This window comes from Typopeltis vanoorti, chromosome 9 (assembly GCF_054136105.1).
Source record: "Typopeltis vanoorti isolate ZY-2024b chromosome 9, IOZ_Tvanoo_1.0, whole genome shotgun sequence".
Taxonomy (NCBI): domain Eukaryota; kingdom Metazoa; phylum Arthropoda; class Arachnida; order Uropygi; family Thelyphonidae; genus Typopeltis; species Typopeltis vanoorti.
In genome coordinates, this window is record NC_143557.1 from 5,082,032 (window position 1) to 5,097,979 (window position 15,948).

At 36.4% G+C, this 15,948-nt stretch overlaps 1 protein-coding gene across 1 annotated transcript in view; it reads right to left on the reverse strand.

Moving 5' to 3' along the window:
- eIF3l (eukaryotic translation initiation factor 3 subunit l) overlaps positions 1 to 15,948 on the reverse strand; it is a 310,545-nt gene that overhangs the window by 216,582 nt on the left and 78,015 nt on the right. Inside the window, exon 5 of the mRNA XM_090398519.1 lies at positions 3,169 to 3,230. Coding sequence (XP_090254645.1) covers positions 3,169 to 3,230 — 62 coding nt within the window. The remainder of the gene's footprint in view (positions 1 to 3,168; positions 3,231 to 15,948) is intronic.

Here is a 15,948-nt window from a genome sequence, read left to right on the forward strand (position 1 = left end):
CATGAGATTTCTCATTATCAGAAAGAACAGGCAATTCATGAGAAATGCTCTTAAGGATTTCTATGCTTTTTTTCCATGGTTTGATTACTGCTCCTGATCAAAGTGTTTGCCCTGCTCCAATCTAATAACTGAAATTATTCTTGCTGGGATGAAGGCCTTTATTCCCCAGTCCACTCAAAATCCTACTTCCCTCCTCAATCCAACCATTGGTTCTCCAACAAATATGTATTAGAATCTAAAACAAAAACTCGGCATACATTCAATGGCTCAAGTCAAAAACTCCAGCTTCTCATTAAGCTTATATGACAGCCCATAACCGTAAAAATCCAAAGCAGACTTTGTAACGGCCAACTGCACTAACCTTTTCCCCTGCTTAAATGTCAGTCAAGCCTTCTGGTCCTTTGCTAAAGGCAAAACTTTCATCTTGCCATGTTTCCAGCTCTCTCTCTCTCTCTCATCAAATAAGAATGATAACATCTAAAGATAAATCAGGTCTTAGCATCAGTCTTTTCCTCCAATCTTGTGTAGATGACCAAGGCAAATCTTTTCCCACTATTCTATAAACTATCCACAGCATTACCTCCTCTGGTTTTCATTAGGAAGACGTCAGAAAAACACTCAATAGTTCTGATACTAATAAATCCCTCGGCCACTCCAGAATTAACATCAATACTGTATTAGCTTTACAAACTGCCATAGTCATCTGGAATCTATTCAACAGCAATGACAATCTTTTATTCAGCCTATTCCTAAAAAAAGAAAAGAAAGTCAACCATCAAACTATTACCTAACTGCTTGCATTTCAATACTCTGAAAAATAATGGGAAGAGTAATTAGCAGCAAAGTACTTCACTATTTGGAGACCCACCAATTAATTAGTAATCAATATAGATTCTACAACACTCCACAGCAGATTTGGACACAACCCATTGGTTGTGTCCAAATCTGCTGTGGAGTGTTGTAGAATCTATATTGATTACTAATTAATTGGTGGGTCTCCAAATAGTGAAGTACTTTGCTGCTAATTACTCTTCCCATTATTTTTTTGGCCACTGGTATTGTGGCCTTCTTACCGAGCTACCATCTTATTGCCTTGGTACTCTGTAATGCAAAGAATGCATCCTTTCAGACATACAATTTTTCTCAAAACTCTCATTTCTGTGGTCTCTAATCTTTTATCAAGTGATTTACTTCTAACCTAAGTTTAGTATTCTGGCTAATTTCTCTCTTATTCCATGTAAATTTATTCAGCTGGCTCCCCATCATACCAGTTTTGCATATTCTGTTGTCTATTTCTAGATTTAACTTACCATCTTCATTAAAAATTGTGCCTAAATAGATAAAATATTTTATTTGTTCTATAGGTTGTTCATTCAGAATACAGCTGAAGTTTTCTATGCCCCTGCCTATTTTTACAGATTTGGTCTTTTTATTGCCGATTTTCATGTCATATTTGTTAGAGCCATTATTCAATTTAATTAGAGAATCCTGGAGGTCTATTCTGGATACAGAGTAGACCTCCAGAGTAGACCTATTCTGGATACAGTTAGTACATATCATCTGCATAAAGCAAACAGCTAAGTGTGATATCTCCAATTCTAATATGAGATTTAATATTAAATCTACATAAATCAGCAATGCTATATCAGCTAACATGAATACACCTTTATATTTTTATGCCCTACCCTCCAATCATAATTTATTTATTTCATTCTTATTAATGCTATACACCTTGCCCACTTCCACATTTTGAGGAAGGCCATTCCATAAACTTTCAATTCTTATCATAAAAAATGAGCATCTTATATTACTTCTCTGTTTCTTTTTTACATTTGCTTATGCTCTCTAATAGGTCCAGACTTAACCAAATGCAATAAACACTGGATATCTACAAATAATTAAAGAAATAATTCATGAACTTCAACTAAGCCTTCTCCCATTAGCTTAACTCAACAAGTTGCAGTTAACAACCAAGTGTTATATAACTTCCATGATATAATTCATCCAATACACTTGTTGAACATTCTCTGTACACCTTTGATTCTTTCAATATCAAAATCTGGGTGACAAAAGTAGAGTAAAATTCCAAAACTGGCCTGACTGGACTGATACAAGGGTATAATACAACTTCTTTTCTCCTCCAAGTGAAGTTTCTGTTGTGCTCTACTACCACAATTCCCAAATGCTTATATTCACTACCTACTTCCTATTCATTTTGTAACCATCTAATCATAGAATATTACCAAATCTGTACAGTACATTTAATTTCATTCTTACAATCATTTGATTTTAACCTAGTAAATGCATAATGGCATTACTGATTTAAAGAAAGTCACTATTAACCATCAGTGGCTTTTGAATTTCTCAATTTTTCTAGTCGTATACTGATGGTATAAGAAGCATGGTGAAATATCTGTTAATTGTTTTAGTTAACTTCAGTGGCATGCATTCTAGGTACTGACCTCAAAAGACAAGACTTGCCTTTGGGGTCCATTTGATATGTAACCAAATCTGTCTGGGAAATCATACAGTTGCAGTGTCCTATCTCCATTTCACAAAGTTCAAATAATGTTATTAATAATGAAAGTAAATTCGAACTCTGAATTTAATTTGATCACAACACCTTGCATGAAATCAGAAAACATATGCAATGAAAACAAAACAAATAACTGGTCTCAACCCCATAGAATCTGCAAATGAAATATGCAAATTAATATGCTCGCTATGATGTCACATTCTTACTTTCTCTTTATCATTTTAGTGTTGCAAAATCTAGCAATCTACTCACTAGTTCTGCCAACATTTGGTAAGCAATTATTAAGTTAAAATTCTGGAATGAGATGAACTGGAATCACAGCTGAAGCAACTAAGGTGATGAGTTCATGTATTACAACCAGTTTGTTTGTTTGTGGAATGAAAAAATCTAACTTTCCTAGAGGAAATTCCTGCAGCATAAGATCAGCTACTTCACCTTATATGAAAAGGCTTCATAAAAGTTCTTCCATTTCAGAACAGTTGGAATTCAAAACCTAAACGTTCCAGAATAAGTATGTTCAGAATTAATGTATATAGTTACTTTTAAATCATATTATTAAAACTTTTGAACTTATGTAATATTACATTAAGGAATGTTGAAGTTGAAAGTATAAGAATGCTCCAGATACTTACTGGGATTCGGGCATAGATATGCCGGTAATATAGTTCTTTGTATAAAATTAGAAATACTTCATCTGTAAAGATAAAAGTCAATGATAAACATCATAAGTACAGCATATTAAACTATGACAAAGACAATATGATGGGCTAATTATGTTTTGAATAGATCATCATAAATTAACAATAACTGTGCTATCAGAGCAGCTTGCCTACTAAAAACTGAAAGGAAAAGAAAATTTAAATCTTATCTTTCTGGTTCGTGGCTGCAAACTGAATTGCATGACACACTTAGGATAGATTAGAGAGAAAGGATATTAAAAATAAATAAATAAATAAGTTAAACATGGTTTTAAGTGAGCAGAAGAGGATGAGTCACTATGATCAAGTGGATACTACTTTTGCTATTAACATCACGTAAATTTTTTGATGAAATATTTTCGTTTCATACAATTAAAGAATAGTATGTCCACAGAATTATGTATTACATAATTAATAAAAGAGGATATTTTAACAATGTCTGTGTTTAAGTAAAAATATGAACAATAAAAGAATTGTGTATATATTATAAGAACATAAAGACAATCAAACGAACACTCCAATACTACACCTAATATAACACTAAATAGTGATATAAAGAAAAACTAGTTTTTGCTGGAGATGTAAACAGTAGAGACTGAAATGAATGTTACAAAGGGCAATTGCAGGAAATTGCCCAATAACAACAATAATGATATCTTAAAATACATGAAATACATATTCTGCAAAAATAACTGACTGTCATCAGTGAAATAAGGCAGATTCAAAAGATTTCACCTCCATAGAACAGGCTAGCCAGAGCAAATGTTTTTGTAATTATGGTTGAGTCGATGCAGTACTGGAGCTCTTTGAATAAACCTTAAAGTGACTAAGTATTAATCATATCTGATTAATACCTGATCCAAATAATTGTGTTGACTCTATGCTGAACAAGATTAGACTTGAGATTTCCAGTAGCAGATAAACTATTGCTGTTCCTGTGAGGAATACGTTGACATGTTAACGCTTTAAATTCTTGTAAGTAATTCACAGAATGTAGATCAGAACCCTACATTCAACAATGGAGTTAAACACTTGGATTTTAGATGTCTACAAAGATTTAAATCTTCTAGGAGACAAATCCATTTAATTGCATTATCATTTTAATGTAGTTCTCAAAGGTCAGAAGAGTAAGAATGAAGTGAATTCTAGTGAAGGGTTTGACAGTGCCTATTTTTATGTAATGGATTAGGTTCAGACTCCTGCTATCCACGCAGTTAGTCTAGTGGCTATGCACTTTGCTGCAACTACATACTTGGGTAAGGAGTGTCCTAGGTTTGATTCCCATTGACGACGTGAGGAGCTTAAGGATCTCTCTCAGCCATAGACAAGTTAGCCATTCTTCGGTGTGGACAGCAGGGTCCCCCCCCCACACACACACAGATTATCAGGGGTTTTTCATCCCATAAGCAGGCAAACTGGCCCCACGTACACAGAGGCTACAGTCACAAGATATAGCTTAATCCCTCATTAGGAGGGCTCAACCAGTCCTAAGGGGCAGTTGCAGAATGGGGGGGGGGCAGCACATGAATAAAATAAATAAGACATTCCTGCTGAATGTATTTATCAGTGAAGGTCAGTTTGGGATAAATATAACAGGGTAGGATACCTGAAGGAGAAAAGAACAGCAGAATGTCTAAGAAAGCTCATTTTCAATCTTTTTCTTTGGTGAACAAATTACAGAACTGCAGTTTACTGAATTGATATAGGAAAGGAATTAGAGTATTTTCTGGATGTGGTCAGATTGCAAAAATATTAGCAATATAACCTGAAAAAAGAAGGTTGAGAATGGATGGAAGAGAACAAAGTTTACTAAGTGTTGTAAATAGTACAGCTCACTCTCACTATAGTAGACAATTAAGCTTGTTCATTATAATAACTACTGAAGAGTCAAAACAAAAGCACAATTACAATAATAATTTGTTATCGTGGTAATTTTCTAAACAAAATTCACTATAGAAAACTACCATGATAACAAATTATTCCCATGGCCTTGTGTTTACTATTGTGAGAGCTGATTGTAGTTTCCCAAGAAACAGATGAGAAGGGCTCTCCATGATTGTGTGTCCTCCAGTACACAGAGAATAACAAAGTGAAATTTTTTTAAGTCTTTCACTAATAACTGATGTCAGCCAATGGAATGTTGGTGAATAATGACACGTCAAAACTGACCATATTTTTTTTTTATCAGTCAACTGTAATAAAAATAACTGATGTCATAAAAAAACATCAGATTTTTTGACAGAAGGAACAGACTCAACCTATATCTGTACTTTAACATATGTGAAAGAAATTTTACAATGGTGTAAAAATTGTGAAATTTTACAATAGTGTATTTCTAGTAAATTGACTTCATTTCTTGGATGCCTCTACTTAACAATAAGAATTGACCATTTTTTTGCGTAGTAGAGCTAATGACCAAGACTGACCACAATCTTACAACATGCTGGGTCAATAAGCTAAATTCATTAGTGGATGAAATGGTCAATAATACCCTAAGGAAATTCAGGATATACTTTAGAACTTCATACTTTTATGATTAAAAAAAATAAAAATAAAGGTGATTCACTGAAGCCAAGTGCGAGCTGAACTAACTCCTGTACCTATTGTGAAACTTCTTCCAGTACTCATATATGAACACAAGTAGCTGCTAGTCAACACTCATTTACAGTTCATCTCCAAACTCATTGAACCAATTTCTTATCCCCTACCTTCATTTCCTACACCTCTGCTCTTTGGAACAATGACACTATGACATTAACCAAATCAACAAATTCCTCTCCTCCATCTAACCACTCACCCACAAACACAGCACTGTCATATCATAGGTGTTAGGACCTCTTGTGTGAATTAAATATTTAAATAAAAAATTAAGTGGATATTGAATCCAACATTATTTCAAAGCCGAATATATAGAAACTATAAAAGTATCGACGGATCCAAGCGTAAGCAATCTTTCAGGACAAGGGCAACTCGTGGTAAAGGTGGAGTAAGTTCTGATCACTTTTCTTAGTATTTTTCCCTAATGCAAAGTACATCTCCTTACAGACATGTATGATGCTATGCATTATGGGAAGAGGTCGTTGGATTCAATATCCACTTAATTTGTATAATTTTGCATCGCCAAAGCGAAGCCTTTTGGCTCTTTATTTCAGTATTTAAATAAAATACCATTAACCTAATTATGCCTCATGTTCCAATAATGAACAAGTCATGTGGAAGTTATTTATATCCTACTGCTCAAGGTCGTCAATGAGATCTGATTTTTCATAGCTGTCTGCTTCCTAAGGGTAAATGTTATCACGTACTGCACAGAGTTAGTCACTGCTGCAGATACTGAGATACAGGGATGTTGTCAAAAAGCGATGTGATTTTCGAAAAAGCTTTTTGAAGAACCATCTGAAGACAGGTAAATACAACTTTAGTGCATTACACCCTATACTTGTGATTTTTTTCTATTACTTTTCTACTAGTTATGCTATTGTGCTGCAAAAAGAAAATACAGAAGTTATTATTCTTGTATTAGTTATAGGTTTGACATTTTTCGTGTTCCATTTTTGGAACACTAGACAAAACCAGTACCATTAGGACTAATATATCTTTTCCCTTGTCTTTTTTAGTTGAAACCATTTTACAAATCTCAAGATGCCCCAAACTCTAGTTTACATAAAATAATTGACCTGTTAGAGACAGCTGACAGCGTAGAACCAAGTGCCATAGTAATACAACCACCTGAAAATGCTACAGCAACTGTTTCTGATGAGGACTCAAGAAATGAAGAAGGTGGAACAATAAATAATCTGCCAGGTTCTTTGCTGCGAGCACCTGCTTATCTTATTCAAGATGGCTCTGATGCTGAGTCTGACCAAGATGATCCCTCATGAATACCTGAAGATGACTCTCCTGCCGATGAAGTTGCATCTACCTGTACTGCGCAGCAAACTTCCTCTATCAAAGAGAAAGAAACTCACAAAAATTTTTCGGAAATGAAAAAAAGCTGATCTAAATGCACAGCCCATAGCAGGTAGCGTTACACAACTACCAAACAATTTCTTCATCAAAATGAGAACTCCCACAGAAATTCTGGAACTTTTTCTTGATGATGATGAGGTCGTTGAACTCACTGTCACGTACTCCAACTTATACGCTGCAAGGGTGTAAATCTTGGCTTGACTAATTCCGAATTCAAATGTTTTCTGGGAATTATTTTTCTGAGTGGTTACATCTCAGTTCCTAGACGACATATGTTCTAGGAGCAAAGAACAGATGTGCATAATATACTCGTTAGTGCTGCCATGAGAAGTGACCGCTTTGAAACTATATTTTCTCATTTGCATGTTGCACGTTCCAAATGAAACATGTTTCAGCTTTGAAGAATCCATGGTTCCATACTTTGGTCGTCACAGATGCAAACAATTTATTCAGGGAAAGCCTATTTGGTTTGGCTATAAGTTTTGGTATGGTGCAACATGTCTGGGCTACATTTGTTGGTATCAGCCGTATCAGTGTAAAAATCCAAATACTAAACATGAGGAATACGGTATCGGTGGATCAATTGTCCTTCAGTTTAGTGAGGCACTTACAGAGGCACACCCTAGACAATACCATTTTGTATTCGACAACTTTTTCACTAGTATTGCACTTCTTGATAAGCTCAGTTCAATGGGACATCAGGCAACAGGTACAGTGAGAAAAGATCGCAGTAACAAAGCTCCACTGGAATCAGATAATCTAAAGAAAAAAGAAAGGAGCCCATTCATTTATTGAATTGATGGCAAAGGCAATGTCACTGTTGCATCATCTGGTGCTGGTATCAATCCTCTGTGTCTTGTCAATCGTTATTCCCAGAAACAGAAAAAGAAGATCCAAGTTCAGCAGCCAAATATGATCGAAGTGTATAACCAGTTTATGGGAGACATAGACAGAGCTGATGAAAACATTGATAAGTATTGTGCGTCAATCCGTGGAAAGAAATGGTATTCAAGCCCTCTTTTGTTTTGTTTCGAATTGGTCTTAAAAATGCTTAGCAACTGCATAAAGCATATAATGAGAAGCCAATGGATCTTCTAGAGTTTTGTCAATGTGTGACTTGTCAGAAACTGGCCGAAAAGGAAGACCTTCTCAGAAGTGTAACATTGACTCACGTTATGATGGCATGAATCATGTGAAAGTCAAGCAGGGAAAGCAAACACGCTGTGCTGAATGTCATAAGAACACCACTTTTCAACGCGAAAAATGTGATGTTGCCTTACATGTGAAGTGTTCAGTTGAATAAAACACTCAATAGCAGGTATCACCACCTTCTGAGACAAGAAACAGGATTTTATACATTGTGTACAATATAACAATGTTTTTGCCTAGTGTTCTATTTTTGGAACTCCACAACTCAAATATGGAATGAAATAATTTTTTTCCTTCAAATTCTTGTTTCTTGAATTTTTCTAGATAACATATATGAATTTCATGCAAAAATTCAAAATTTTCAACCTCGGCATAAATGGGTTAATATAAATGATACAATGCAAGTGGATACAGATTATGCATGTGCTTGACAACAGTACTACTGTGAACTGGCACCTGCCTTAAAAATCCTAGCTTAAATCTAAGAATCACTCAAAATCAAGAAATCACAATCAACTACATATGTAAATAATTAAGCAAACATTCACACACGCAGTACCATTTGTGGCTATTTAAGCGAATTAGTCTGGTAGTCACTGGAACTTCAAGTGTGATTATAGTAATTTTGTCCAGACTAAATAAAGGAATGTGCTGAACAATCAATCCACTGACAGAAAATTAGTGGTGTACCTGTATAAGAAATGTACAAAGAAATGGATTTGGTTATAACGTTCTTAACATATAAAGCGGCTATGAGGTCAGCATAATCAGAGACCTCAAGGTCTACTGTGAGATAAAAATGAAGTTCTCGTCACTTTCTGAACTACGTACAAGCTTACTTCCACAGAAGTCCCTTGTCCTTCATGTTTATCAGTGTCTGCAGTCCATATATCCTCAATCTGTCCTAATTATCTACACTCCAGAATCCCAACACAACTTTTGTAACTCTTCTTTGCACCCTTTCCACGTTTTTTTTTTATTTTTAAAAATCCCTGTGAAATAAAGATGAAATCTGTGCACCGCAGTCTAGATGTGATCATATCAGGGCTTAAAAAAAGACAAAAATGACTTCCCTTAGCCAGACATGTCAATGTTCATTTTAGCATTTCAATTATCCTGGAGTTGTATTTGCAGTTTTTGATATGTGACCTTTGTACTTCTACCTACCATATCTCCAAGGTATCTAGCCTCATCAGTTTCACCAAGCATAATCACCAATATAATATGCTATTGGCAATCTAATGACAAGTGCATTACTTGACACCTACTAGCACTGAATTGATAATCATTATCATTGTCCATTTTGTCAGCCTGTTGTAAATCATTCATTAATTGCTATATACTGTATCAACAACATTGCAGATTGCCCTGCCTATCTTTACATCATCGGCATACAAATTAACATCTTATGTCAGGCCCTTTCCAATATCATTAGAATATACAGATTGAACAACAATGGTCCAAGGTATGAACCCTTTAAATCTGGCAGATTCACTCCCATCCCGATATATCACTTTCTGATACCTGTCCCTCAGCCACTCACTAATCCAAGTCAAGAGTATATTCAAATTTCATATTTTTCCAGTTTATGTAACAACCTTTCATGGGGTATCCTATAAAATGCCTTAGCAAAGCCTAACAGTATTACAGCATATCCATCCCTTTATCTCACTCATAATACCATCTACTTCGGTATGCAAGTTCTTACCAACTCCTTTAAAATCTTTACAGCTCCTCCAGATATACTGACAGGTTGATAATAATTTAATTAAGGGTATAATAAATCCCTCATTAATTTACATCACTGAAAAAAAAAAAAAAAAAAAAAGAAGCCTTTTGGCTCTTTATTGTAGTAACAGTATGTGGGTACACCTTTCTGGCAATTCGTATAGTAAAGTATGTAAGCTCTGTTCACTAAAACCTTGGTATTATCCAGGTCTACCTACTCACTGATGAGACCTCAATAAAGGTCGAAACAGGTCTGGGTAGTGACCTTCCCTCATAATCTAAAACAGTAATGCATCTCCTAGGAGCTGCGTTTTACATTATGAGAAAATATTAAAAACAGTGATTGAAGCATGCTCCACCTTTGCTCCGAGTTGCCCTAGTGTTGTACCACCAGGCGTTGACTTACGCTTGAACTTGCCGGATGTTCTTTGGCATGAAACTCTTAGATTTCGATCTTCGAGTTTCTTTGAAACAATGAGGGATTTATTATCCCCTTAATTAAATAATTTACACTGCCGAAAAAAAGGCCTTTTGGCTCTTTATTGAAGGTTGATAATTAAACATACTGCTTTATATAAATATTATTATAGGTGGTATTTAAAAAAAAAACTAAATGTTATGATCAGTGACAAAACAAAGTAACACATTCTTTATTTCTTACTACACATTATACATAATTATATAGAAATATTCTTTACGTGTATGTCACAACACAGCTTATTTATGTAATGGCTTCATATACAGCCTCCAGTGTTCTTTTCTTGGTTGCAAAATCTTGGCATCAGTGAGACCTGGTTGACAGAAAACAATATAATTACAGGGATAGAATGTAAAGAATAATGTATTTTCAGGGAGGATAGGGGGAATATGAGAGAAGATGGGGTATTACTGATGATAGCTGAAGAATTACAACAAACAAAATTAGAAGTTAAAGAGGATTCTAAGTCTGTGGGAGATGGTTTGTTTGAGGGTGTCTAGTGTGAAATGGAGGCCAACAGGACAAAATATGTTGTTGTTGTTGGGTGCTACTATAGAGCAGGGGGGGGGATAGTCCACAGAAGATGTAGATAACACATTGGAAGATCACCACAATGAGCGCAGGCCAAACAATGATTATGGGGACATAGATTGGAGGGAGGAAACAGGGCATGGAAAGATGGAAGTAAAATTTATACAGTTGATAAGGGATAATTACATGAAACAACAAGGGGTTTGAGAGTGATGGATCTGATAACATCAGAGGATATATCCATAACACACTCTGCCTCTAACTGGGAAGAGTTGCCATGCAGTCTTGTTCTGGGAAGTTAGCAAACATGTGGAATTCTCTTTCAAAGCATTTATGTTGAACTATAAAGCTGGTAATTATGACAGACTTAGGAGTCATCTTGGAGCAGTGACATGACTTGAGAAGCTACAAAGAGAAAATGTCAAAGATTGTTTGAGAGAAGCAGTATCACACTGCATACCCAAGATCAGAAGGATAGCCAAGTGAGAATTAAGTTCTTATGCAAATGACTCAAAAACCTTGAGCACCAGATCAATGATATGAACAAAACGTTTTCCTCCAAAATACAAGCACTGGAAGCTGAGCTCAAACTAATTGACAGTCAGCGCCGCAACACAAGTTTACCTGCAAATAAACTCTGCAAATTAACTGCATCAACATATGACTCAATGAAGGCCAAAAACGAAAAATTCAACAACATTATTTTGAACTTTCTGACAGAAAACGGAAAATCACTAAAAGAAGACATCAGCAAATTAGAAGAATGCAACACCGACTCTAAAAATATCGTCAGATGCCATAGTTTCAGACCTGTAAATCAAAGAAAGGACGAAACGAACTTTCCACACCTTGTAAAAGTGACTTGTAACATGTCAACAAGCACATCCAAATTAATAACAGTGATCAACAACAAGTTCAAAGACACCTGTCCCCAATCGTGCATATGCACTCAAACAGACCTAAGATTTGCCCAGAGGGAAAAAAGTCGTCAACTTCGAAAACAACAAGAAGAAAAATGCCAAAATGAAGAAAACAATATATGCCTCACAGAACCTTGCATATCCACTTCACCAACATCCGTGGCCTAAACTTCAACTGTAATAGTGTCCACTACCATCTTCAGTCTACCAAACCCCACCAACTCATTCCATCAGAAACTCAAATATCATCTCTCCCCCATCACTATTCATTTCAACCTTCCAAACTACACACACACACTATAACCCCTTTCGACCCAAGGGTGGCATCTATGCATGCATCCACTCTGACATACCTTGCCAGAGAGCACCCAACCTAGAATTGCCCAATTTTGACCTTCTTTGATTGAAAATATCCCTTCTCACTCAATCAAATTCATTTGCTGTGTATATCGCTCCACTAATGCAACCAACGACTCTGAGTTCTTTAATTTTCTCTCCTTAAAAATTGATTTTCTTAAGTCCTAACTTTCCCAACAGCAAAATCATTCTCCTAGGAAATTTTCATGTCCACAACACCAACTGGCTTTCCTCCTCCAGTTGTACAGACCTTGAAGGCAGAGATGCTAAAACATCTGCCATCACTAACGACCTTACATGACTTGTTCAGTTGCCAACCAGAATACCAGATAACCCAAACCACTCCCCCGAAGACCCTTCCAAATACATGATGAATGCAGTGGGCTCCCAAGGTAATTCTGACCACAATCTAGTGCTCATCTCCTGCCCCATGTAAAAATGCTTACACAGTCACACCCACACAAGAATAGTTTGGCATTATAACAGTGCCAAGTGGGACAGCTTCTGCAACTTCTATGCCTCATTCCCATTAGACTATTGCTTCCACCCTTTCAACCCAAACATATGCACCGAACTTATCACCAAAGTAATCATCACCAGCATGGAAACATACATTCCCCACACTACTCTGAACTGCCATTCCTTAACTAAACATGGTTCTCCAAAAGATGTGTCATGGCAGTCCAAAAAAAAACCAACCATACCACAACTGGCTCGAATCAAGAACCATCCTCCTTCAGAGCTTATACTCAAGCCCAAAATAGATGCAAAAAAAAGAAAAAAAAAAAGAAAAAGAAACAATCATGCTTCCAAAACGGTTCGAAAGAGCAAAAAGCAGGAAATTAGCAGTCTATCCAAATGGAAGCCAAGCCTTTTGGTCTCTCGTCAAAGCAATTGGATGTAACTTCTGCCCAACACTATTCCCACCATTATTATACCCAGATGGCTCCACTGCATCGTCACCCATAGAAAAAGCCAATCTCCTGGCTCAACACTTTGCTTTCAATGCATGCATAATTGCCCACTATATCCTTTTGCTAGAAAGGGATCAGAAAAATACTGTCTAAATTAGACACAAAAACTCTCCTGGCCCCGATGACATTCCTCCAATTGTCCTGAATGTTTGTGCACCAGAACTGACTCCTATCCTATGTTGCCTGTATATACTGTCTTACTCCACTGGTATCTATCCCACAGCCTGGAAATTGGCCTATATCCAACAAATTCCCAAACACGGCAACAAGTCACTGCCATCCAGCTACCGCCCTATCTTGCTCACCTCAGTCCTGTCTAAATTTAGTAATGGAAAAAATCATCAATTCCCAACTACCTTGAAGGTATCCACCTAACAAATGACCACCAGTATGGATTTCGTTGCTGCCGATCAACAGGAGATTTGCTCACATGCCACCCATCTCTGGACAAATACAATGGAGAAGTTTGGAGAATCTCAAGTGGTTGCACTTGATATATCCAAGGCGTTTCATCGGGTCTGGCACAAGGGCTTACTAAGGAAGCGGCCATTGTTTGGTCTGTCTCAAGACTTCTGTAGTTGGCTTGCCAGCTTTCTGTCTGGATGCACACTATGTGCAATGGTGGATGGAAAAATATCCTCTCACCATTCAACTAATTCTGGGGTTCCACAAGGTTCTGTCCTCTCACCAACCCTCTTCCTGCTATATATCAGTGACCTACTTCAGCTGACCTCCAACCAAATACACAGTTTTGCAGATGACATAGCACTCCTCCCTTTCATTTGATAAGTCTTACTCTAACACAACTCACCTCAACCAACAGAACATCAACCATCACTGCCCTCAATTCTGATCTCCAAGCCATCCTTCAATGGGTTTCAGATAATCTAGTCAATTTCAATGCTAATAAAACCCAGTTCTGTCTTATTTCTTATAAAAAAATAACCAAATAATACTGGGAGAATCTTTTTCTCCAAGTATTATTTTTGACAACACCCAAATTTCAAGACATATTGAGATTTCCTTCTTGGGATTACCCTGACATCAAGTCTCTCCTGGCATAAACACATCACAACGATTGCATCCTCAGCTTTTAAAAAAAGCTAGGATTTCTCTTTCACGCAAAACATCACTGCACCCCTGAACAGCTGTTAACTTTATACAAATCACAAATCTGCCCAGCTATTGAATACTGCTCTCACATATGGGGTGGGCCCCTAAAAGCTCCCTCAAAATGCTTGACTCAATACAGAGGAGAGCAATTAGACTTATTAATGACCCATCTCTTACCAACTCACTCCCACCACTTTTGCACAGATGTTTGGTTTCTGCACTATGTGTATCCTACAAATATTTCCATGGGAAACGTTTATCAGAAAATAATTCTCCCACTTAGTACTAAGCTCTTTGGAACATGTGCAGCTGCTGCTTAACAACCCTTCATGCACCTTGAAACCCACAAAACAGGTTTTTTCCATTCCTTTTTCATCCCTACAACTGCTATATTGTGAAACAGTCTTGCCCCTGTTTCCTAAGGAATACAAATATACAGTCTTTTAAATCAAATGTAAACAAGTTCTTCCTTTCCCAACCAACTGTATCCATATACAGTACTAATGTACTATAGGTTGATCAACCAACCTCTCGTGTATGGACTGAACATAAAAATAAAGTGGATGAGTAGAGATATAAAGCAAGAGTTACAAAAAAAAAAAAAAAAAAGAAAAGAAAAGAAAAAAAAAAAAAAGAAAAAGAAAACACTTTGGAGGGAATATAAAGAAAAGGTGATCGCATACTCATAAGCAGTACAAAGTGCAAACAAGAAGGGTGACTAGTTTGATAAGAAAGCCCATATCAGATTATGAGCAAAAATTAGCTAAGCAGATCAAAGTAAACCTAAAAGAGTTTTTTTTTTGCTATGTAGCAAGTAAGAGGAAAAATGACTACGGTAGGATTACTTTAAACAATGTTCATGATAAGTTGGTGAAGAAAGCAAAAGAAAGAGTTGAGTTGCAGAGTGATCATTCATTTGGCAAAGGTGTATCATCTATGTGACAGAGATGCATATCAAAATTGAGATAAATGAAGAATTGTTCAGCACATTGAAAAATAGGAATGAGAACACAGCAATGGGACTGGATGGCATGTCAGCCCATGTACCACATGAATGTGCAAGAGAAATGCATTGCCTCCAATGAAGTTGTTCAAAATAAGTCTCAGCTCTGGCAGGATTCCTGAGCAGTGGAAAGAAGATAAGATAGTCCCATTGCATAAAGGTGGCTTCAAGACAGAGGGCAGCAAACTGCAGACCAATTAATGTATCAGAAGTGGTTGTTACAGTATCGGAAAGTTGATTAAAAGTAAAATCCAACACTGGGAAGAAAAGCTTTGTAAACGGTAGGTCCTGTCTAAGTAATTTATTCACATTTTATAATAAATGTGACAGCAGAATTGTATAAATGGAATGGCTATACCATGATGTTGCTCAACTTTGCAAAGCTGTTTGACAGAATACCACATGGAAAACTATTACAAAAGTTGTAGCAAATGGGAACGGACATGAAGCAAATATCATGGATATGGAGGTGGCTGACAAACAGAGACCAGA